The 25,854-nt window shown below is 44.4% G+C and overlaps 1 protein-coding gene across 1 annotated transcript; it reads right to left on the bottom strand.

Moving 5' to 3' along the window:
• Nucleotides 1-1,112: 1,112 nt before the first annotated feature.
• Nucleotides 1,113-22,323, bottom strand: Akap3 (A kinase (PRKA) anchor protein 3). The gene is made up of 6 exons (NM_009650.2): nt 22,171-22,323; nt 19,267-19,367; nt 18,210-18,320; nt 15,071-15,166; nt 8,563-10,905; nt 1,113-1,461 (listed from the first exon to the last, which is right to left on the bottom strand). Exons 4-6 carry the CDS (start codon nt 15,164-15,166, stop codon nt 1,306-1,308), a joined length of 2,595 nt encoding a protein of 864 aa, NP_033780.2. The 5' UTR covers nt 18,210-18,320; nt 19,267-19,367; nt 22,171-22,323; the 3' UTR covers nt 1,113-1,305.
• Nucleotides 22,324-25,854: the final 3,531 nt, after the last annotated feature.

Genomic DNA, 25,854 nt, shown 5'->3' with positions numbered 1-25,854 from the left:
ACGCAGGTCCTCATGCTATGTGGCAAACATTTCACCAGCTGATCTGTGCTCTTGGCCTGGGATTCTTGTTTGAAAATGGCAGTTGACGTCATTCCACTTGATTGGTTTGTACCATGGGGGTTGGGGGGCAGCTCAGATTCTCTGTTCATCTCGGACCTGTCCCCCTTCCCCAGCCAGCTTGTGCTGATGACAGGCTCAGCCTGGAAGGTGAGGGGATAACTCACAACCAGTCATGGTGCTGGGTGGGATACCTCTTAGTTGCTAAGATGCTTGCTGTATAAGCAGGAGGGCTTGAGTGTGGTCTCTAGCACCCAAGTGAAAGGCTGGGTGCAACAGTGTTTCAACTGGCCAAAGAAGAAACATCAGCTGCCTCCTCTAAAATGAATCAAATAAATGTTAAAAAAAAATCTGCACTAGCAAGGTGGTTGCTGCCAACCTGATGAATGGTCTGGCTTTCTTCCTTGCCAGGGAAGGAGAGAACTGACTCCCACAGGTTGGCCTCTGAGCTCCACACCTGGGCTGCCGTAGGTAGACATGCCTTGCCCACCAATCAATACATAATTAAATGTAGTTTAGATTGAACTAGATGTGATCCTCCTGCCTCCACTGCCCAAGTGTAAACATTGTGAGCCTGCACCCACACACAGCGCTGAGAACTCAGCTGTAGAACCATTTTTTTTCTTCTTCTTCTTCTTTTTTTTTGCCACTGGGATGAAACTAGGATCTCACTGGCTCCATCTGCCACACCAACCACCCCGAGGCTGCTTCAACTAAACCTTGAACTGTGGGTACAGTTGGCTGTGGCAGGGGTTGTGCAGCTTGGGCAGACGGGACACTGGGTCACACCACAATACGAGTAAATGATGCTGACTGGCTGTAAAAAACTGTTTCACGGTTGTTGTGGCTCTAAAGGATGGAAATGAAGTAAAAATAAGCCCAGTTGTGGCTTGTTTTAAGGGAACAGTTAAGTCATCTCACTGTTAGGGACAACATGGAACCCAGTGAGTGACTGGCCGCTCTTCTCTGCCTCTGTCCTCGCCCTCCTCCATCTGACCACTTTCTCAGGGAGATTGCGGTCTTACCTTTCCAACAAACACAAGCCACACTTATGCTGCCCTTTAACTGTAATCTTTTAATTTATGTCCTTGCTCGCATGGACAAGAAAATCTGCAAAATCCAGTGAGTAGCGTTAGATGGCATGTCTAGTGTGCGTGGCATGGAGGGGACTTTAGGGCTCTGTGGGGCATGGAGGGGGCTGAGGGGGCGGGGACTCGGCCCGCTGAGGGAACTCAGGGTAGGCCCCAATCACAGGTTTGCCATCAGCCAGTCCAGCAGCTGCAGCCGCGTGACATTTCCCACTGCTTCATCCAGCTGTCGCTCCTTCTCGTACCTCAGCACCGACTGCAGAACCTCCCCGACGCTGCGGCCTTTCTCCACGGCAGTGGCTGAGAGCTGAAGCAGCTGTGGAGAGCAGAGAGGAGGTGATGGAGGCGCAGAGAAGCCCAATCCAGACCAGGAGAGACCTGCAGACCTGGGACCAAGGAGCCACCCCACCCGGGGAAAGTGAAGGAGGAGGGACTCGGGGGAAGACAAACCTTCAGGGATTCACGTTGCTAAGGCTGGCCTCAAAGGGTTGATCTTCTTGCCTCTACCTCCCAAGGGCTAGACTTACAGGCATGAGCTATCTCTCACTCCAAACAAATGGATTTTAATTTTTAGGGTACACGGATTATAGCTAGCACCTTGTGCATGCTTAGTACTTAGCCCCAGCCCAAGAAGACTTCAAGCTAAGGAAGTTGCTCTCATCATCCACAGTACAAACATGTTAATATTGCCATGTTGGTGATACAGAAGGTGACGCTCACTGAGTCCAATCCACCTACTTTCCCCTTGAAGATGGTGCTTCCAAGTGAGCATTTATCAACACTGCTCTTGTCCCCCAACAGTTCTAAGATTCTGTGCTCACCCTAATATATATATACAACAGTCTCCATTTGTGATAACTTGTATTGATTGGGAACTAGACAAGATCTAGAACCACTTTGAAATCAAAGCTTAGGGTCACTGAGGTGTGCAGACCCAACTGTGGGCAGCAGTGTTCCTGAGGCTAGAGTCTCACACAGCATGCAAAGAAGGAAGCTAGCTGAGCACAAATGGAGGCTGCGTGACTGACCACAGGATGCTGCTGCCCTCAGTTCCTCACCATGCAGGACTGACTGCACTCCAGAACTGCAAGCCAAAATAAGCCCTCTCTCCCTAAGCTCACTTGTCAGGTACTGTGTCATTCACAGCAAGAGGACATGTCAGTAGCACACCTCTGTTGTCCTAAGACCAACCTGGGTCTTAGGGGATTGTTCCCATACACCTCGGAACCCTAGAGTGTTAGAGCTGGAGGTACAACAGGGCTCCATCTCACCTCAGGAGATGGTGCCTGGAAAAGCAAAGGGGCTTGCCTGAGTGAGGCTCATGGGAAGTCACAGAGCAAACTCACGTCCTGGTCTCAGCAGCTCAGGTTTAGTTCTCTTCCCAAGCATACAATGAGAATGCCCGAAGCAGATATCCAGCCATGTGCACAGAGCACTGCCATTCCCCTGATACCCTGAGGGGACCAAACCTCCTCCGGGCATAAGCTTGTATTTGTACATCCTGTCTTCACTGTAGAAATGCATAGAAAGTATAGGTCATGGCCCCAACCATGAGCTTTTCCAGAAATCAAAATTCCCACAACAGAAATTGAAGTAAGTGTTCTTGAAATGAGCAAGACAAAGTTTTGTTGGATGTGGCGATGCTTGCTTGGAATTCCAGGAGGTAGAGGCAGGAGCATTTCTTTAAGATTGTGGCAGCATGTTCTACGAGGTGAGGGCCAGCTTAGTCAACCAGTTTTCAGAAAACAAAGAACAAGGAACAAGCCAGCCTGATGTGCAGGCTTGTCATCTCAGTTATCAGGAAGGCCGAGGAGGACTACTACAAGTTCAAAGCCACCCGGGCTACACAGGGAGTGCAGAGCCAACTGAGTGACTCAGGGAGCTTCAGACCCAAGTGAAGAATTGCAGTGGTGGAATAGGTACATGGCCCTGTGTTCCATCCCCAGTTCAGGCGCAGGACAATGTTTTGCAAAGAAGAAAGAGGTATAAAGGGAAGCAAGTAGGAATTTGAGGGCTAAAAATTCCATTACATACATAAACTAAGAGGGCATCAGATGGAGAAGACATGATAAGCAGAAGTCAGGGCTTGTGAGCATGACTCAAAGGTTTAACTTTCCCATCCTCAGGGTCTTAACTCACATACACACACATGGGGAAAAAAGGAGAAAGACCATGGCTGACCAGAAGAGAAAAGCCAAACCAGAATTCCTCATGCAGCAGAAATACACCCCAAGAATGAAGGCTAAATAAAAAAAACATTTTCAGACGGGTTTGCCGAAGTGGGTGCTGCACCCTGGGTTTGATCTCTAGCACAAACAGAAGAGAACTCCTTTCCAGCATATGTGTTCTAGAAGAATCACTAGAGGACCACATTAGCCCAAGGCAATTAGAGGCCGAGTAAGAGAAGCTGTGACTGTCAGTACAAATGGGTGACTGTCCTTTAACTCCTAAAAACAGGAGTTAACACAGATGCCTGGGCCACAGAGTAACGCATCTTAAAGAAAACAAACCAAATAAGACAGCCCCTGAATTATCACAATAGAGAAATGCAAATGGAACATTGGAAAACGTTCAGATAAACCATAAGGAGGCAGAAAAGGAGAAGCAGAAGGACAACCACATCTAGAGCAAGCGGCTCTAGCACTATGACCATCTCTTAGCGAAGTGGCCGGAAAATTCATAGGGGCCAGATACCCACGGGCCTTTCGAGGGTAAGTCAGAAACACATCCTTGTGTGAAGGATTATATTTAGTTCCCTTCCTGACAAGTATGCAAAACCCACCCATAGGGGGAACAGTAACTCGGTGGTAGAGTACCTGCCTAGTGTGTGTGGAGCCGTGGTATTAACTCCCAGCACCGAGAACACAAAACCACACAAACACAAAGGACCAACATCAACACACAAGGCACACACAGACACAAGCCAAGGAGGAAGGTCTGTGTGACCTTAGGGTGGGCCAGCTCTGTCAGTACTGCTTCCTTCACAGGGTCACAGTTCTTCACTGTAAGGTTGTCCTGTGCTCTATAGGGTGCTGTATCTGTGGTATATCCTTGGCCTACTGCCACACTAGCAACTGTCTTCCCCACTGGGACAGTCAAAGGTCTCCAGACTTAGGCGTGTGTCCTCTGGTGACAAAACTGCATGCAGTCAAGAACCACTGTAAAGGGCTGTAAACCACTGTAGAATGCCTTGCCTAGCATATGAGGCTCAATTCGAGCACAACAAAGACACAGAAAAGCAACACTAGTTGGACAGAAAGTATTCGTATCATTAGATAAGATATAAAAAGCATACAGCTTTAGTACCCTGAGGTAGAGGCAGGAGAATCAGAAGTCAGAGTCAATCTTAGCTACATATGTAATGAGGCTATAACATGAAGACAAGGATCACACAGGGGAAAAAAGCTCATCAGATAATTCATCATAAATGTTTGCTCTTTTAAAAGATGCTTCACACAGAGCAAACACTTGAGAGTTGTGTCTGACAAAGGACTTGTTTCTAGAACCTAGAACCCTTGAGTGGAGGATGTTTGGCTCAGCTGGTAGAGCGTTTGTCGACCATGCACAAAGCCCTGCATTCGGTTCATGCACCACATAACTGAGCATGGTGCCACACACCTGTAAACCAGCACTACTGGAGCCTAACACATACTCAGCAGGAGGATCAGAGGTTCAAGGGAAGCCTCAGCAATAGAGAGAATGGGCAGTCTGGGCTCCATGAGACTCTGTCTTAAAAATCAGGCAAGCAAATCTCATCTCTGAACAAGGAAGGAAACACTGTCATCAGGATGTGGGCAAGAGATCTGCAGACATGCATGCAGTGGATTGCACCAAGAACCAACACAAATGGATTAAGGAGTGCCTAGAGTTATGGTCAACATCTTTAGTCATTTGAATATATGCTTATTAAATCAATCCACAATGATCTATCACCATGACTCCTACAGTAAATGAAAAACACGTCGAGGAGGATGGGGGAGTGGAGCCCCACCTAAATGGCTACTTTGGGAAGTCATCTCCCCCTCCTCCTCCTCCTCTTCCTTCTCCACCTCCTTCCTCATCTTAATTCAAGGTCTCACAATATGGCCCAGGATAGTCTCCAGCTCACTATGTAGCTCATCTTCTCTCAGTAGGAGGGCGTAATATAGATATAACCAGGGAAGACCAGTGCTGTGGTTTGAATGTATTCGTAGGATCCCATGGTGGGATCCTTGGTCATCGGATGATAGTGTTGTTATGAAAGGCTGCGGAACCTTTAGAAGATGAGCATTGCTGACAGAACTGAGTCACAGGGGAAGGCACTTCAGTTTCCTAGGCTGCCTCCACTTCCTGCCTGCCTGCCTGCCTGCAGACATATGTGAGTAGCTTCCTCACTCCTGCCTCCATGCCTTCTCTGCAGCGAGAGGCCATGCCCCTCAGACACTCTAAGGTACAGTGACCCACTCCTTCCTTCCATTGCTTTTTGCCAGGTATTTAGTCACAGCTGTGAAAAAGACTAATTCAACTAACTACCTAAACACTGGTACAGACAGACAGGGAGTGCTCAGTCTTAGGGGATGTTTTAAAATTCGCAAGACTACAACAGAGTCAGCCATTGACCTATAGACAGATAGACAAATCAATGGCACAGAATAGAAAGATCAGAAAGAATCAGGCAGAAGCCAGTGAGGGGGTGATGTCAGCAAAACCCCATATCCCTACCTTCTAAAATATCTCAAAGTACTAAAAGAAAACCCAAAGCAAAACCCAGAAAATATTCAAAGGAAAAACTATCTTAAATTAGATTAAATTGTATACAGTGAAATCAAAAGAAAACCCCAGAGACTCAGAGGCTGCAGCAGGAGGGTCTCTCCAGTTAGACCAGCATGGACTACACAGAGAACTTAAGGCTAGCCTAAGCTACATAGCAAAACCCTGTTTCAAAGAACAAATTAAAAAGCAAAAACAGAACAACATTATAAAAACTCTATGTTGCAGAATAGGTACCTTTACAGTGTATGCATCTATGTAAGTTATATGCGTGCATGGGTATTCTATCTTATGTATGTGTGCATGTATATTCTATCATATGTATGAGGGCATGTGTATATCACATACATGTGTGCATGTATGTATATGTATGCATGTGTTTCTCTCGTGTGTACATATGAACTATATCACATGTATTGTATGTATAAATTATGTTAAATTGTTGCATGTATATTCTGCCACTTATAAATGCATATAACAACTTGTACTAAAAAAGACATAGGTATACATTAGCTCTACATGTACATACATATGTATTTCTGGAAGAACACCCCAGGAATAGATGTGTCTGGCTTTTCTGCGGGGAGGGCAATAGAGAAATAATCTGATGAGGAGACACTGTTTTCAGTGTTAAATCTTTTAACAAAAAAGAACAACAGTTGGTTTCAGCTACTTTCTTTGTTGTACGCATTATTTAACTGTTCTAACATGGAGAAGTCAAATTGCTCCTGACCATCCCTCCTCCTGGCCCTTCAGTGGAATAAGAGGAGGATATATTTTTCTCCAGAATTAACGAAGCTGTGTAAAGGGTCTATAAGTCTATTGTCCTATTCAGACAAACACATCACAGAACCTTAGTTCAGAATCCATCAGCAGAATGAATTGTGTATGCTTTGTTTGGTGGGTTGGAAAGATGGGTACAAATAGAAGCTTTTCATACACTGCACAGGAAGGCTGTGCTTGCTTTTAGCTTATTTATTCATCTAAAATATTTGCTAGAATATACTCTCCCTTCCTCCTGCTGACCACTGTGGACCAAAATAATTGTGGTATATGAAGTGGAAACACTGAAAGACACGGAGTTTGCTAGGGTCCCAGTGTCAGATCTAGAAGATGATAGATAACTGACTTACTTGACATTTTCCTGACTGTCAGACAAACATGGTAGCCCCATTACCAAGGCTATCTGCAGACATATCAGCTGGGTATATTGCTAAAAATAAAGACTGTGTTCTAGTGGGTCAGGAAGGAGGTTGCCAGTGAAGGTGCTCTATGATGCCTTTTGAGTAGCAACTGTAGCCTTGCTAAGACCAGGAGTGATGTCCTGACTGAAGTTAAGCTCAATCTGGTTTTTGCTTAGGACAGATGAAGCCTAGTCTGCACATGTGATCCTGTATCTTCCCAGTTTCAGGAGTGATTAACCCAATTTATTAAAAGAGAAAGCCCTTGCCCTCCATGTCTTCTGGGCCCCACGATACTCCACTCGAGAGATTCTAGTACTGGTCTTTCTCTCTCGGGATTGTCACGGGAAGTTTGCCCTTGATTTTCTTGGACGCCCTGAAACACTGTAGATCAATTAGGATAAACTGATCCTAAGAACCAAAGGAAATACTGTCTGGCCTCAATATAAGATGGATGATAGGGAAATTTGGCCAAAGCTGGAAGCTTAAGTTAAATGCGTACTGCAGTGGGGTCTGTTCTGGAGGCAAACGGGAAAGTGGTGTGAAGTGCCTTATGTGCAGCCCTACACGGCTTCATCAGGTAAGAGTTATGGCAAAGAGAAGGCCCCAAAGAAAACCCATAGTCTTAGATAATCTCCATCTCCATTCAAACTCTACTCTTTGAATGAGAAACAACAGAACAAAGGGATCAGAAGATGTACCTCCTTCAACTCCTCCTCGGAGTTCCACTCTATGTCTACATTTTCCCCAAGTCACCAGAAAGAAGGAAGCCATCCCCTTGGAGCACAGGAAGCGTGAGGCCTTCCACTGTCATCCTATCTCATACCTCTCTCATACATACACCATTCCCTCAAGACAAGTGCCCGGCTCTGTGGAGATAATCCACATTTACATCCTGTTTTCAATCACAGACTTCCAAAATGCAAGGTGGAACTTGGGAAGGAACACAGATTTAGCAGTAAGCTTCAGACCTTAACTTTAGTCCTGAATTTTGATTCCCTGTTGTGCCCCTGGGGAAAAACAGAGGCGCTGGGAGAAAGCTAAAAAGTGGCAGATTTGCTAACGTCAGGAAGTCTAACAGCCCGGTACGCAGGCTGTTCCAGATCAAGAGCCCAGTGACTACAACTAGTTAGCAGTGAGCCACAGGCATAGAATCATGATACAAAGCAAGCAAACAAAAAAGTCAGCCTCAGGCGCAGCCTTTTGTCTGATTCCTATACAGAGTCTCCTGGAGAATTTTAATCGGTGCTCCTGGCACAACAAATAAATGCAGAAATGCATAAGACACCATCTCTCCTTCCCTCTCTTGGTGTGTTTCTGGTTGTTTGTGATCTAATCTCAGCTTACTCTTACCTCTGCTGAAAGGCCTAGTCTTCAAGTTCTCTCTGTCTGGTTCTCCCTTCCCTATAGCTGGGTTCTCATTCAGAAAAACACACAGACCCTAAGCCCCACGCCAACCCATAGGAAAGCTTTCTGGTGTTTCTCACCTTCTCCTGGATTCCTTCATCGTCACCAGCAAAGTACAAAATAGGGACATTGAGCTCTGAGGCAGCCACCCACTGAAGGACAGCTTGCAGTTGCTTGTTCTGAACGGTGTCAGCCAGATTGTGGTTGCTGACGATCACCTTGGGGATTTCACAGCCCTCGGGGGGCTGTCCTGACAAACCTCTCAGTTCATTATGGATGGTGAGGTAGGCGTTCTGCAGGAGGGCTTCAGCTGTCCCTGTGCCCTTGACTGGTAGGCACTCATATAAGTTATCTGGGAAGGCAGAATTTGGCCGGCTGGCATCCCCACACTTTTCCTCTCCCAGCTCCGACAGGGGAGAGTCACAGGACTTGGCAATAATGAGGCATAACTTCATCACCGAGTCCATCAGGTGCTCCACCATCTGCCCATTCATACAGTTGTCTAGCTGGTTGGCAACCATCTTGGTTAGCCCAGATAAGGCACCACCAGTGGCCTCCTCATCCTCACAGAATTTCGGGGCAGGCGGGGTAATAGGCCTTTCACATGGAGTCTTAGGCCTTTCACACGGGTGTATCTCTTCTTCCTGAGTGTTCTGCTCATGCACATTGGATTCACAGTTACGGCTACTCTTGAATATGGTCTCGCTGAGTAAGTTCCGGATAAAATTGAAGATGACACTCATCAGATCTTTCTTTTCTGTTTGTTCTTGGTCACATATCTTGTGGGGAGGAGACTTAAGTTTGCACTCATCCTGAACTACAGGAGAAGGAGGAGGTGGCTTGTTGGTGGGAAAATTGGTGCTGGCAGCAGCTTCCAGGAAGCTCTGAGCATCCATCTTTCCTCCCTGTGCCAGGTGATACTGAATCAGAAGCAGGGCGGATACAATCAGGTCCTTGGCCCAGGAGTCTGAGTCACACATAAAATTTGCAAAATTCTCTGGTGGCTGAGGTTGGTGAGGAGGGTTTGCCTCACAAGGATCTGGGCACTCAAAGGAGACCTCCTGTGGAGCGTTACCCAGTTTTGCGGCACGCTCCAAGCCAGGAGATTTTTGCTGACTCTTGTGCCACATGTGCAGTCCCTCCTTAATAATATGCTCACCCAGAGTTTCGGCACACGTCTTCTCTTTCTCTAGTTTGCATGTAGAAAACAAATTTTCTTTCAGCTTTGATTCTGACTTCATCGCAAAGTTCAAATTTGAGAGCTTTGGGTCACCAGCCCGTGATTTCGTGGAGATAAGGGAGTAACTCTCCGACTTGTCCCTGGCTCTCCGGATGTTCTCAGGGAATTTCTTGGCAAACATCACATTGTATAGCTTGCCCAGCATGGCATCCATGATATCTGTGGCCTTTTGGCTTCCATGAGAAAAAAAACTTCGTTTCACGGCCGAGACAAAGTCTGTGTCAGTCATGAGGCTTCCCGTGACGCCGTGGAGGTTCTTCATGAAGGAGTCGATGAGGTCGGAGACAACCTCCTTTGCGTGCTTCATCAGCACCTTCTTCAGCAGAATCGTGGCGATGGTTGTGTCCTTCACCTGGATCTTCAGCGTCTTCATGATGGAGACCATCATGTCAGACACCACGCTGTTGGCGTAGGTCATGATCCCTTGACTGATAGAGTTTGAAAAGTCATCAGGCCTGTTGTCGGGGCTGGTCCTGAACAGTTTTTGATCTCCTGGTAAGGACCTCCCGCCCTCCTTGGCATCTCCTGCATTCCGGGACTCAAACACTTCCTTATAGAAGAAAGACTTCTTAGTGCCGGGCTTGTCGTCTGGACACTTGCCTTCCTTTGTACTCTCCTTGATCTTCAGAGTGCTCGTGTATCTTAGACCAGGGGCCTGTGACGACCCCGAGGCCCTGTCTCCAGAGCCGGGAGCTTTGTCACTGGAAATGTTCTTGGAACATGCGGTGACTGTCTCGTTCACGAGCTCAGAGGCCACTGTACTCAAGCTTTTGTGGGGTGTGGGCTCATCCCCCATATACAATGACTGATGGACACATTTGTTTTCAGCGCCGTGGATCTTCTCATTGATCTCCTTTCGGGCCATGGCGATCACTAGGTTTGTGAGGCGGTTGGCATAGAAGGAAACTTCGTCTATGGAACCCCCATTACCAACATGGGAAATGAGGCCCTGGGAAGGGTTCTCCTTGTGAGACATCTCAAAATGCAATCTTCCTGGACTGCCCTTGTTGGTGGTATTGTAATAATCAACACAGAAACCTTTTCGTTGGTCCACTGGGTAAGCCACTTCCTCCACAAACGATGACTCTCCAGGCTTGAACCTCGAGTCCTGGAAGCCCGCTGTACTTTTCTCCAGGTCTTTGCGGAGCCAGCTGAGCACTCGGACAGGATCTGTTGATGTGTCCTGAAAAGCAGACATGGTTTCACCCAGTTGTAACATAGCAAAGATACAGGAGGCACAGGACAACCGCAGAGGCCAGCTGACTCCAGCATCTTAATAAAAGCCATTCATATTTACTGAACATTTACTATAGACCAGACACACCACTTTAAGGCTACCATCCTAAGTGTTGCTTGCTTCTTCTTGCTTTCTTCATTTTACAAAGGCCAGAATCAAAGAACTAAAAGATTAAGTTAAGTTAGTTGTTTGAAATTTTAAGATTACTTAGGGATGATGCTAGAATCCCAACCAAGCCATCTACTCTGAAGCCCGTGTTCTCAGATGCTATATTATGCCACTCCCATTGTTCCTGACCGAAACATCCTGAAGCTCACAGGGTGTTCACATCTGTAATGCACTGGTACTGGGGTGCCTCACTGTTTCTGAGCTCTGTCTGCTGGGGTTTGTGTGGGAGTGTGTGTTGTCCTTGTTTTTTGTTTTTTTCCCTTTTTTTTCAAGGTAGGGTTTTTTCTGTGTAGCCATAGCTATCTGCAAACTCACAGTAATCTGCCTGTATCTATCTCCTGATAGCTGCGGTTAAAGGCCCTGTCACCCTTATGCGGGTATCTGTTGTTTTTAAATTTATGTCTATTATTATAAGTATATTTTCAGGAAAAAATGGGAAATTTTTACCTAATTATTTGATACAGCAAAATCTTGACATGCTAAGTGGTTCCCCATGACTAACCAACATTAATGAATTGATTTATAATTGGGGGATTAATAACTGAGTGACTAGTTTTGTGCAGGTACAAACTCTCTGATGGATATGAGCTACGATAAGCACATACATATTTATATATCTACTTACTGTAATCTATATGTGGCAAAAACTTTAAACCTAAGTATGGCACCATGTACATCTATATGCTTCCTTTGCTATCAAATGTAAAGAACTCTGAAATCTAGGAATGACCACAAATATGGCCCATTTAAAAGAGAATAGTGTTTTATTATAAAATTGCTCATATGTCATGAAACTACTAGTTTCTTATGAAAGTAAAAGTTACTAGATATTGGGCTGGAGAGATGACTCAGTAGTTAAGAGTACTTGTCCTTTCAAAGGTCCTGGGTTTGATTCCTAGTGCTAAAGACTCATGATGGTCACAACTGTCTATAACTCTAATGCCTCTGTAGGCATCAGGCACGTGCCAGGTGCACAGAAAAAACCCATATACATAAAATATAAATACTTAAAATGTTTCTGGCTACTGTTTGTTCCATAGCAGTAATTTAAAAAAATTTTCTTTGTGTGCATGTGTATGCATGTGTGTGTGTGTGTGTGTGTGTGTGTGTGTGTGTGTGTGTGTGTGTGTGTACATGCATACAGGTGCCTGCAGAGGCCAGAAAAGGTGTTAGATCTAAATGTCCTTAGGCCTGCTGCAGACAGTGTCTCAGACTTGATTTCTTTATCTCAGGGTGCAGTCAGCTTCCTCATAAGGACTCCCAGTCCAGCTGGTGTAATGAAGCAGCCAGGATAACATGGATGTGACAAGTCTCATGGCTCAGTCACCAGAATTCTTATCCAAGTGGAGTGGAAGAGACTTGTTGAGAAAAAAATCCTGTTCGTCACTATAAAACTATAGACTGTCTATAATCCATGTCTAAACGCAAAGTATTCTCTCTAGCCTTCCACACTATGTGATTCTGCTTCTTGGGATGCTAAGTTACAACTCTGTAGGCTACAGGTATTGATGGAAACACAATCATCTGAGTGCCTCGGAGACTAAGGACTCCCATTTCTCTTCTGTCAGAGTCCGCTGCTCCTACAAGCCTCCCTCTTCTTACACAATAGCATCCTGAGCTGTGTGGAAGGCTGTCAATCGTCGAATCATCTTTTCTCCTTTCAAAACTAAACAATGCTTCATGCCCATGGAGAAGAACACTGGGAGATGAATAGGTTGAGTTTTCTCTGCTCAGAGATTATGGTCTCACAGCTTAGTTTGAGGAACTGTGAACTCAGTCCTGGTTCCCTCTTCCATAGCTAGCTCATTAAGCATATTTAATCCAGATTTTTCCATTTCCACTTCCAGAGTGCTGGAGTCACAAGGTATATCACTATGCCCTGCTGGAAATGACCCTGCACGAAATGCTTGACATATAACAATTATTCTTCAGAAAATCCATTTGCCAAATGACCCTTAAAGTCCAATGGTTACTTACTTAACCTCAATTGCCAGACTGATACCAATTATACTTACAACTTAAATTATACTTAAGGTTTACACTGTTTTCTAAGAAGTGGAAAGGTCCACCACAGCGGAACTCATCTTTTTGGATCTCCTAGGGTACTTCTTGCTTAGTGAAAGGCGATGGGGTTTTCTTTGTTCGGTTTGCATTTCGCTTCTCTACATGAAAGGGCAAGGGTGGATAAAGCATCTGATGGAGGCAGTTTGGGGCTCTTTAGCAATTTGATATGAGTGTCTGTATGTCTTGGGAAGATTTCTCAGGGTTTTGGCTCCTATTGGTAAGAAAATAGAGTTGGTATAAGCTCAGATAGGCACTTAACATTACATGTTAGTCTTCTGAGTAAGGATATAGTAATGAATGCACTGGATTATGGAACCTTTTCGTTTTGAGTTATAGTGTGTATGTGTGCTTGTGTGTATGTGTATGCACCTGCATGTATGTGCAGGGGACGGCAACCTGTGGGAGTCACTTTTCGCCTTTCAGCCTTTCGGCATGTGGGTCTGGGACATGGACACAGGTCATCAGGCCTGGTGGCAAACATCTTTATCCTTTGAGCCATCTCACTAGCCCAAGACCTCCATAAACAATTCTGCTTAATGTATGTGTATGTTTCTGGTGTTATATGCTACAGTCTGTGCTAGTTAGTTATGGTCATTCACTGCAAACTCATCTTCCTTTGTGATTCTGGGACTGGGTCCTTTAAGCATCTCTCTGGGCAGTGGCCTTCATCAGTAGGGAACAGTACATGGCTGTGAAGGGATGAAAAGGGCTATGCCATGGACCATCTGTGCCCAAACAGTCTTGAATGAGGGCTCTTGAGAGGTTCAGCTTAATATCTACTTTCTACACTTCTAGAATCCTGAAGCCTTTCCCTTGTGTCTTTCAACGGTATACTGCCTTTCCTCAGGAAACAATTTTAAAGTGTCAAACCATAGGTGTGGCTTTTAATTTCTTATTGGGCCCTGACAGATACAGTCCCCCAAACCCAGGTATTAAATGTGAAGCATTTAATAGACGCTTACTGGATGCCCAAGGTGCAGAGGCACTATCACTGAGCGTTTAGACTTCTTGGCATCTTAAGCTATCCTGAATTTCAGGAATTCTTTCTGATATACTTTGGAGACATGTATGTATATTTTTACAATGACTGACTGATTGGAAGCACGGTTTATTTGACAACATTTGTGTGGAGGTCAAAGGGCAAGTCTCCTTGGTTGGTTTTCTTCTTCCACCATGTGTGTTCCATGGATTGAACTCAAATCATCAGGTTTGATGGTGAGCCCTTCACACACTGAGCCATCTCAACAGCCCAGAGACAGTTATCTCTAAGCTGCAGTTGTTTAAAACTTAAAATTCTGTCATTGTAACACATACATTTTATTAATCATAGCATATTTCTCACACTAACTAGCAAACGCAGGCTCACAGTCAGAAGCACACACTACTCTTGCAAAGGAGCAGAGCCTGTTCCCAGCATTCACATGGTCTCTCACAACTGGCTGCAGCTGGTTCCAGGGAATTACACAGCCTTTTCTGGTCTCTGGGATACCTGAACTCACATGCACAAGCCATGCCCCAGGAACACATAATTAAAGAGTAAAACATTGCCGGTGGTGGTGGCGCACGCCTTTAATCCCAGCACTTGGGAGGCAGAGGCAGGCAAATTTCTGAGTTCGAGGCCAGCCTGGTCTACACAGTGAGTTCCAGGACAGCCAGGGCTACACAGAGAAACCCTGTCTCGGAAAAACCAAAAAACAACAACAACAACAACAAAAGTAAAATATCAGACATCATAAACAGCAGAATTTGTTAGGATAAACTGGGAAGTTTTTGTTCTACATGAGCTCATTTTAGTCATCTTCAAAACAAATAAAAGAATAAATAATTTGATGACAGTCCAAATGTCCCTAACTAGTGCTGCTGGGGAAGGTTACCTTACCATTTTCCAGTCTTGGTGTTGGTTGTCTCCAGGTGAATAGACACCAACTTTGCAAACGCCACTTTGACTTTGTAACCAGTCAACCCTATCCGCCATCTGGTAGTATTAAAAAGAAATAAGAAAAGTCATCAAAAGGTTACATGAATAGAAGGAGAAATAACGAGAAAGAAAGAGATACAGGTAGCAAGAGCCATGCTTTCTGGAGACCTGTCCAAAGAATGACTTAAACCCCACTCAACTGCAGCTCTCCAGCCTCAGCTCTCACCAACAGCATGATCCTCACAAGGTTTTATCACTAGAGTTTACTGTGGTGGTTTGAATATGCTTGGCCCAAGGAGTGGCACCATTAGGAGGTGTGGCCTTGTTGGAGTAGGTATGGCCTTGTTGGTGTCACTGTAGGGGTGGACAATGAGACCCTCCTCCTCCTCCTCCTAAACATATGGGAGCCACTCTGCTCCTGGCTTCCTTTGGATGAAGATATAGAACTCTCAGTTCCTTCTCTAGCTTCATGCCTGCCTGGACACTGCCTTTCTGGACACTGCTTTCCTGCTATGATGACAATGGACTAAACAAGCCAGTCCCAATGAAATGTTGTTCTTTATGAGAGTTGCCTTGGTCATGGTGTTTGTTTACAGCAATGGAAACCTTAACTAAGAATGATGCTCATGCCCAATATGTGTTCATGGTCAATTATTTCTTAAATACATGAACCCCTCAGCAGTGTCCTGCTCTGTTCCCTACCAACCTTCCCCATATCTCGGATTTTCAGTAGAAATTCATATGTTCTGTCTACATGAGCTAATTTTTAATAGGGAAAACCTTTGTTTTCATATGTTTCTAGAGCACTAGCTTACATTACTAGTAGATCTTCCTTAAGATCAGTCTCTCTACAATAAGCCAATGCTAGGGGGACTTTAGTCTCCACAGTTCAGGGTTCAGGATGTAGGGATGACATGGCTAATGTGTTCTTTCACGGCCCTCGTAACTTTACTCTGTTCTCTTTTTGTAGCAGTCCTCTGGATGGCATCCTCTTCAGAAGGCACCTGCCCTGACCACCTCTATTCCTTCAACCTCCAGTCACCAGCCTTACACTTGTTTATACTTGCATTTTCATTGTCCCCAACTCAGAATCCTTAATCCAAATCCTCTTTGGCCTTTGTCTTTAGTCTCATCCACTCTTCAAAACCTTGCATTCTACATTGTAGTTTTTGAAAAGCTTGGCCAAGCAGCACAGCAACTGTCTACCTGGAGTGGCAGGAAGGCTCTCTTTGCCCTCACTTTCTTTTCCCATGGCCAATCTCCCCCTCCCCTAGACTTCACCCTCAAAGTCTCTGGACTTATTACAAACTCTACTCCCATTTATACCTCTCAATTGGGGAAAAATTATGAAGGCACACCTCCTACCCCCCGCTGCACATACAATGTCCTGACATTCTCACAGACAGATACATGTCTTTACATTTGGATTCCAGCAGAACACTGGTTTATAATTCCATTACAGTAAAGTTCAACATCTCGCTTAGAGCTGAAAAACTTCGAATTAAGTCATGGAGGTTCTTGGGGTGGCCATCTGATTAACTGAAAATGCTATGTTAAAGGACATTTGCAGAGGTGGGGGCATGCCAAAATTAAAACCAACATAAATCAAAGGAACACCAAACACATGCTTAATAAAAGTTGAAAAGAAAGGACTGTTGAGATGGTTCATTTGGGTAAAGGTGTCTGCTGCCAAGTCTGATGATCTGAATTCAGACCCTGAACTCATATGCTGTAGGGAAACCTGAGTCCCACAAGTTGTCTTCAGACTGTCACACAAATACCATGGCATGTGTGCACCTGCCTCACCACCGCACACACACAATTAATAAAAATGTAACAAGAAATAATTAATATTTGCATATATATGGGCATATTACTATTGTTTTGGAAATTATGGATAATTGTTAAAAAGGGAAGTCAAAATATAAAATCATTCAAGAGCTGTTTTCTATTCTCACAAAGACTTATTCTTATTTTCACACTCTACTTTCTTTGCTTACTGAGCTATGAAAATCACTTCTGTACTCCTCTTAATGACAGAGATTACCTAAGTGAACAATGGATTCCTACAATGAAAAACTTGTACAATTACTTAAGAGTGGAGAAAAACTGAATCTGGGGCTGAGGAAGGCCCTGGGTTTGATTCTTAGTACAAAAGAGAGAGATGAGGGGGTGTGGAGGAGGGGGTGTGGAGACTAAATATGGCTGGACCTGCTGCAAGTACTGTACTTCTGTGATCCGGTGCTAAGAGAGACCACGTGCTCATGGCAAGCCTGGGCCACACGGCAAGACCTTGTCTCAAAAAAAAAAAAAAAAAGTTGAATAGCACTTCTAAAACAAGTTTTTTCATGTGGTTTTTACATTGAGTTAGATTTCCAGACCCCATGTGGTAAAAAGATTTTGACCCCTCCAAGCTGTCTTCTGAGTTCCACATGCATGTACATCACGGCATGTGGTACCCCTCCCCAATAAACATAATAAAGGTATCTTATTACGTTCTGCATGATTCTAATGAGCAATATGGATTTAGAACTCCTGGGCCAGAAGCGAGGGTATGATGGCCAATGCTGACTGTCTGCATGACATACCAGGAAGGGGGAACTTAACTGAGGAGCGATTTCCACCAGATTGGCCTGTGGGCGAGTTGGTAGAACATTTTCTAGCTTGGTAACTGACACTGGATGGCCCAGCTCACTGTGTGTGGGTGCCGGGCCTATGGTGTATAAGAAAGGAAAGTGAGCAAGCCGGCAAGCAGCACTCCTCCAGGCGTCTCGGATGGATTCCAACCTGTAAGGCATGTACTATATTCATGAATCACACCTCTATACAGAATAGGCTTGTGTCATGCGGATGAAGAAAAGAATTAACAGTACTGCTGTTTGGCCACGAAAGGCAAGTAGCAGCTTGACCTAGAATGTCCACAGAATAAGATCTGTGAGTGATGGCCTTTCCATCTATTTATTTCACTCAAGTGAGTTGCTTCTGGTAGAGAACAACTAAATCAACAGAATCTGTTGCCGTATTCGGGCTACCATCATACTACAATTAAGACAGATACACAGTAAGCATAAGCGAGGAAGGGAATGGCGTGCTTACTTACCCTTATTGAGGATGGGTTTTGAGATACAAGGAAGACTCCGAATGAGCCTTATTGGTGTCTTCACTATCCCTAAGTCTACCCACCCCTCCTGCCATGTAATATATAAGGACTCTGCAAAGAAAGACAGAGAGAAATGACTGAATTTGTACATGGACTTCGCTCTGATCACCAAACGATGATTTTGATTTCTTATTTTCAGTATACATTCAAGCGAGGGGCACAAAGTGACATTGAGACTTCTGGAGAGCTCTCAGATAACAGATCATTCTATTTTTGGCCAATGATTTTTTTTTTTTTTTTTTTGGTTTTTCGAGAGCCAATGATTTAAGTGACAATTGTTCTCTGCTCTTAATTGAGTGGCTTACTGAATGATGAAAACTGGCTATTCACAAACACACTTTACGAGGAAGCTGGAAGGTAAGCAGGTGGAATGGGAGAGCCTTAGATTGTTGGATCTGGGAACATATTATAAGCCTTTTGGGGGGTCTTGAGAGATATGTATCCTCATAAAAAGAGTTATAAGCCATGAATCCAGTTCAACTAACTTCCTTAGCCCAGCTCTCCCGAAACATTAATAGAGGACATTAGTGCATTTTAATCTCTTCTTGGGTTATCTACCCAGCATTAACTGCTCATGTGCCCCTAGCATGTTCCTCTAAACCCCATCCTTACTTGAGCCCAAGCCACAGTTATCCTATCCATGACAATTTTTTTTTGTTTTGTTTTTTTTTGAGACAGAGTTTCTCTGTGTAGCCCTGGCTGTCCTGGAACTCACTCTGTAGACCAGGCTGACCTTGAACTCAGAAATCCACCTGCCTCTGCCTCCCAAGTGCTGAGATTAAAGGTGTGCGCCACCACTGCCCGGCCATGACAAATTTCTTAAGTTCTTAATTGAATGTCCCCGTCCCTCCTTCAAAGTCTCCAACATAATTCATTTCACCTTCTCACCCTACCTAACACGTCAACTGTGAACATGTTCTCTCTACTTTATTACATGGTCTTATGAAGACAAAGCAATTTTCTAACTCATCTTGGTATTCCTCACAATAGATAGTACCTTTAACGTTGGTGCTTAGTAATTTTCTGTTGAAAGAGTGAATAGAAAAGTCCTGCCCATTTGTAATTCCAGGCAGCTCATCTTTCTTAAAATCGGAGAACCTGGAACAAAAAAGAAATGGCTTGCTCAAATGAGTCATGACCATAAGGCATGATATTTTAATCTTTTAATATCCAATGTTTTTTTTGACAAATTTACCACAGCGAGTTACTTTATCATTAGATCTTCCTATTCCAGTAATGGTAAGAAATGAACATCCCAAAATGTTTAGTATTTTTTTTACAGAAATTGTTCTCCCTAGTTTAGTATATCTGGAAAATTCTTAGCTGACATATAGTCTAGTGTTTTTTAGTCTATTTGTGTGTGTGTGTGTGTGTGTGTGTGTGTGTGTGTGTGTGTGTGTGTGCAAACACAAAGCTTGTTTTAGTCTGTTAAAACTCCCCAAGTTGTCTGGATCATAGCATATATATATAAGCATATACAAACTTTCTTGCTTTTTTTTTGTTATTGAGAGAGGGACTCACTAGAGTTTGTGTTGACCTTAACTCACAACATAACTGAGAACGGTTTTGAATTCCTGATCCTGCCACTTCCCGCACAAGCACTGCTATAATAGGCATGATCTATGAAGCTTTTCAGATTTTTAAATTAATGTACACATTTCCTACAATAAAGAAAGGATGATCCAAAAAGATTAAGGGAACCAAGTTATAGATGTATTTATTTATAAATGGAACTGGGTGTGATAGCCCATGCATTTGATCCAAGCATTTAGGAGGCTGAAGCAGAAAGACTACCCTGATTTCAAGGTCATCCAGAGATATATAGCTAGCCCAGCCTACCCTGAATGATACAGTGTGATGCTGTCACAAAGAAAATCAGAAAGTTATAACCTCCTGGAGTCATAGTGTTAGCTATTAAATTGATAGAGGGAAAAAGTCAAATTATAAATGTAACTATTTACCTTTCAATTAATTCACACATTCATCTTACAAACTGGGAAACTGAAGCCCAGAAGAAGAAGAAGAATAGAACCTAATGGGCTTCTTTAGGTATTCAGCCCGGGAGATTTGGCACGTTCTGTGGTCACAAAGGACTGACTGAAATATGTTCCTCAAAAATTCTAATGTGAGCCTGGGGAGATGGCTCAGTGAACAATAATACTTGCTGAATAAGCATAGAGGCCCGAGGTTGAATCTCCAGCACCCAACTCAAAAGCTAAATGTGGCTGCTCACTTGTGCCTATAACACCGACCCTAAGGGGTGGGCAGAGACAGGATCCTAGGGCTTGCTGGCTTGCTAGCTACCAGCCTAGGTGTAGGTTCGTTGAGAGACCCTGCCTCTTCTGAATAAGGCAGCAAGTGATTAAGCAACGCATATTCCTCTGGCCTCTGAACATGGAGGCTTGGGTTCATGTGCCTACACATATCACACACACACACACACACACACACACACACACACACACACCACACACACACACACACACACACACACACACACACACACACACACACCACACACACACACACACACACACACACACACACACACACACACACCAATGTGAGGGCAGCTGGGGAGGTGGCTCAATCCCAATGGTGCTTGCTATTCAACCTGTAACAACCCAAGTTCCATCCCCAGCACTCACCTAACAAGTTGGGTATGGTGGCTCACATCTGTATCTCCACTGCTGGGGTTTACCTAGGCAAACTGGTCAGTAGAGACTCTGACTCGAGTGGAGAGCAACTGATGCAAATACCTGTTATCAACCTCTGACCTCTCCATGCATGTTCTCTCATGCACATGTGTGTACATACAGACATACATCATACAGATGCCTATGAGCCAGCTGGATGTCATGGGTCATGTTTATAATCTCACCACTTGGGAGGCCGAGGCAGAATGACGGCAGCAAGTTTGAGATCAGCTTGAACTGCACCGTGAGTTCTAAAAAAGCCTGGGATACAGTTAGGAGGGACAAACAAGATCACAAGATGCCAGTGTGAAAAGGTGGGAGGAGGATGTCAAAGTGATTGTTACCTCAAACCGGAGAGGAGTGCAAGCCATGAATGCTGGTGGAGAGCTGAGCGAGGAAGGGATGGTTAGGCCTGTTCTACTCCAGGCCACAAGACCACCTGAAGAAATCTCCCCACCCCCACCCCATTTCCTAATTTCTCAAGATGCCTTAACTCATGAAAAAGCTAAATTTTAGGCAGTGTAAACCAGGCTCAGAGGGGGTTCCTACATATCCTTCATACATTTTGAAGTTTATTCAACCAAATTTTAGTATTCATTTTAATATGGACGAATTACTAGTTGTCTCTATCCCCTCCTACCACTCTGTCTCTTCTCTCTGTGTCTGAAGCCCTGTAGAAACCCAACAAGTCTTGTTGCTACTTGATAGTTGAATTCCGCACAGCTACAGATAGCTTACCTGTTCCCCGTGCTCTGCTGCCTAAAATCTGCTTCTGTTTAAAGAGCTCTGAGGCTTCAAGTGGGTGAGAATCAGACTCATCTACCAGCATGAATTTACTCAGAGTTCTGGAGAGAAAAGAGCATGTGGAATTAGCCAGACAATACAGCTGGAAAATCCAACAGGCAGGCTGTATTCTACTCTGAACATCACACTTGGAAGGAGTGAATCCTTCAGGCCCACAATAGATTAGTCTGGGATAGCAGGTCAGACCTGTAAGTAACTTTGAACTTGATGTGAAAGGTCAGTGGATGGAATGCTGCTGAGGGAATCCATGTAGTCCCACAGGATTCAAAGCGGAAACTAAAACTGGCTGGGCAGAAGCAGGAAGCCGAGATTGAAATAAAAAAAGCTGTCCATCACTTCTCCTTTCTAACCACAGGGGATCAGAAAATGGGCTGTTTTCCCAGCCCAATGGGCTTTCCTACCTCTGAAGCTCTGTTATAGGGAACCACAGAAGACTCCAGAATATACTTTTAAAGTCAATGAAGATGCTGGGATGTTCTTACTCAGCTGAAGATCTTGTTTCCCTCCCCAGCCTTCCATGCACCTCCTCCTTGTTGGCACTAGGGAGTGACATCAGAATTGCAGCTAGTGACATCACTGTTTCTATAGCAACCATGTGAGGCTGCCTAAGATTGAGTGCTCAAAAAAAGGGGGGGGGAGGAGGAAGGGTGGAAATAAATATACTCTATGGCTCTGACATCCAGTTAGAAGAACTGGCCTTGTTTTCTCCTATTACTTCTGAGTGTTAGAGTGAAATGGGGGAGTATGGGAGGGGAAGCCTTTCCCAATGGATTTCATTTAAAACAGCAGAGTATTATCAACATATCCACTTATCTGACCTGGCTTTCTCCTATTGATTCACTTCCTTTAGTATTTGAGGTGGGTGAATATGGGAGAGAAAATCAAGCCAATGGATTCCATTAAAACAGCAGAGTATTGTCAACAAATTCAGATGGCAGCACAGGAGAGGATCCTGATTCACACTGGCTAGTCCTGAAATTGATGACCTGAACTAACTGTGGGGCTGCATCTCTCTCGTTGTTGCTGCTGGCTTTGTCACTGGCACAAGCCACCATGCCTGGCCCAAAAACAGTCTAACCAAGGAACAAAGTTCCAACAAAGGTGAAAAACAACACACCACACCCACTCCAAACCAAAAAACCCCAAACCAAACACAAAATCAAAACCAACAAAAACCCGAACAGATTCAAAAGCAACTGGATATTGGTATCCTTCAATAAAGCCATTTGCCAACTACCAACTTTTATTATGGATCGTTCTCATCTTAGAAAAAAAAGTAGGCTTGTTGGCTTCTGCCAGAGCCTTTGCAGCTCAGACACACTGCATCTGTGTACTTCCCTGATGTTTGAAGAGGCAGGCACACTGGCTGGCTGACAGCTTTTTGCAGGTGACCAAGGTTCTTTATATCATTTAGTCACCTGAGCCTATTAATAATCATTTGAGGCAAGCAGCAGGCATCTGTTTCCCAGTTAGGTGTTGAACTGGATAAAATACTCCAGGTATTAAAATCAGTGCTCTTTCAACTATGACACCTTGAGACCAAAAGTGCTTGACCCAGAGTTGGTAAGTGATATACTTACTTCCTAGGTTATGAGGCATGTGCAAAATGGGAATGGGATATGTCAATTTATCAGAACTTGGAGAGTACCATAATATTTATATCAATCTCAGAATCAGGGGCTAGCAAATTCTGAGCTCTAGTCAAGAAAGAAGGAGGCCAAGAAATGCAAGGCAATTGGGCATTACTGAGCTTCAGAGTAAAAGGGCTTCTTTTCTAGTTCAATTGGATAAATGGCAATTCTCATCAATACTGGGTCAGCTGGGCCCAGAGGTGAAGACCTGAAATCACAGTGTCTCAACTACTCAGGAGAACTGAAGTTCAAGGTCAGCCTCAACATTTTAGGGAAACACTGTCTCAAAGTAAAAAGGGGTCGGGCAGTGGTGGTGCCTTTAATCCCAGTACTTGGGAGGCAGAGGCAGGTGGATTTCTGAGTTCAAGGCCAGCCTGATCTACAGAGTTCCAGGATCGCCAGGGCTACACAGAGAAACCCTATCTCAAAAAAACAAAAACAAAACAAAAAACAAAAAACAAAAAAAAAAAAAAACAAAACAAAAAAGGGAACTACAGCAGGGGGTATACGGGCCTTCCTATCCTAGTCACAAGCAGTTCCTACTCATTACTAGATAGCTGCCTTTCTCAGCAATGTACTCTCCTCCTGGAGATGAACAATGAACACTTCTACCACTAAGCATGTGAAAAATTACCAAGTTGAGAATGACTCCGCCAAACTAGGCAGTTTATTGATAAATCTAAGGTATGTTTCATAGGGTTAGTCCCCTCAAAGGGGACAAGAGGTAGTTTATAATGGAGTCAAATATGGATAGCCAAATCAAGGTTACCCCAAATTCCATTGTCCAACAGTGAAAAGTTCTTGTAGTAACAGAACAAAGAGAATTACAAGTAAACACTTTTCAAATCCATGTGTAGAAACATCAGGTGGGCAAGGTGGGATCTTCTAATAAATCAGGAGACACCTGAGATGTATGGACCTTAAAGGCTATCTGATGATAGTCTCAGCTTCTGGGTTAGTAGCAGCTAATGATCCCCTTAAAGACCCCAAAGGGTTTCAGCCCAAAGAGGACAGGGGTACCACAGGAAGACCAACAAAGTCAACTACCCTGAACCCTTGGGGGCTCCCAGAGACTGAACCACCAACCAAAGAGCAAGCATGTGCCAGAATATATGTAGCAGATGTGCAGCTTGGTCTTCATATGGTTTCCCCAACTAGAGACTTGTCCTTGAATCTGCTGCCTGCCTGCCTGCCTGCCTGCCTGCTTGCCTGCCTGCCTGCCTGTGGATCCCATGCCCCTAACTGGGCTGCCTTGGCCTTGTCTGGCCTCGGCGAGGTGAGAAAGGATGTGCCTGCAGTGACTAGATGTGTGGGGGTGGGGGTGATACTCAGAGGGGAACACCCCCTTCTCAAAGGAGAAGGGGAGAATGGGGGTAGGATCTTCGTGAGGGGGAACTGGGAGGAGAAAGGGGAGGGGACTGACATTGGGATGTAAAGTGAATAAATATATTAAAATGTTTTCAGGTGATGGTCACAAAGACGATAGGGCACACACAAAGGTGGATAATAAATGGCTATTTAGAGGGCTAAGGATAGCCCAGGGTAATCTTGGATCTGCAACACTCCTTTCTCTATTATTATTATTACAGTTTTAATCAATTAATCAGCCTTTCTAGAAAGTTCAGAACTTGCAGCTTCTTTCTGGGAACTTCAGTTTGCAAGCCCATGTCTTTTACTCAGGTATAGCTAGAGGATGACTGGAATCAAGTTTTTTAATTTTTTAAAATTTGAGACAAGGTCACCTAGGCTGGCCTGGATCTCCCTATCCTCCTGTCCCTGCCTTCCAAGAGCTGGGATTATAGGCAGGGACCACCAGAGCCTGAAAAAAGATTTTTAAATGCAAGTGGTTCTATTTTCTCAGAACATCCCGAGGCTCCAGGTAAATCTTTGCAGAACAACACAGATTTTCAAAGAGGCCCAGTTTTTAAAAAAGCTGCTCTGGGTAAAGCCAGCAGTTTTTCCATAAGAAAAATATGTTGAATGTCAAGCATAGCATGCGATTTTATATCACATTTCAGGTGATTCACGTTTCAAAACCATTTATAAATCTCTGGATCAGCCCAGGGTGGTGACTCCTACCTGAAGCAGAGAGCTGTACCACAAGTTCGAAGCCAACTAGGACTTCAAAGGGAGACCCTGTCTCAAAAATTCCAAAAATAGAACTTCTCGTTTCATAATTCAGTTAGTGATGAGTGTGCTTCAATAAACAAAATTCACGACCGAACAAACACATAAACCCCAGCCAATCAAATTCACGACACAGAGACTGATCACCGCGTTGGAAAAGGTGATCAGAAGTCCCTGGTGAGGTCATCTATGAGTGGAATTGAATTGGTGCAGACATCTAAGTATGCATTCTATGAAAGGGGACAGTGAACACTAACGCCCTGCAAAAGGATGTTCCTGGCGGCGTTGGCGTGCGAGGGGCTTAGGGTGGGGGCGCCTCTGCATTTC

This window comes from Mus musculus, chromosome 6, assembly GCF_000001635.26.
Source record: "Mus musculus strain C57BL/6J chromosome 6, GRCm38.p6 C57BL/6J".
NCBI lineage: Eukaryota > Metazoa > Chordata > Mammalia > Rodentia > Muridae > Mus > Mus musculus.
This window is presented reverse-complemented; position numbering and strand designations above follow the sequence as displayed.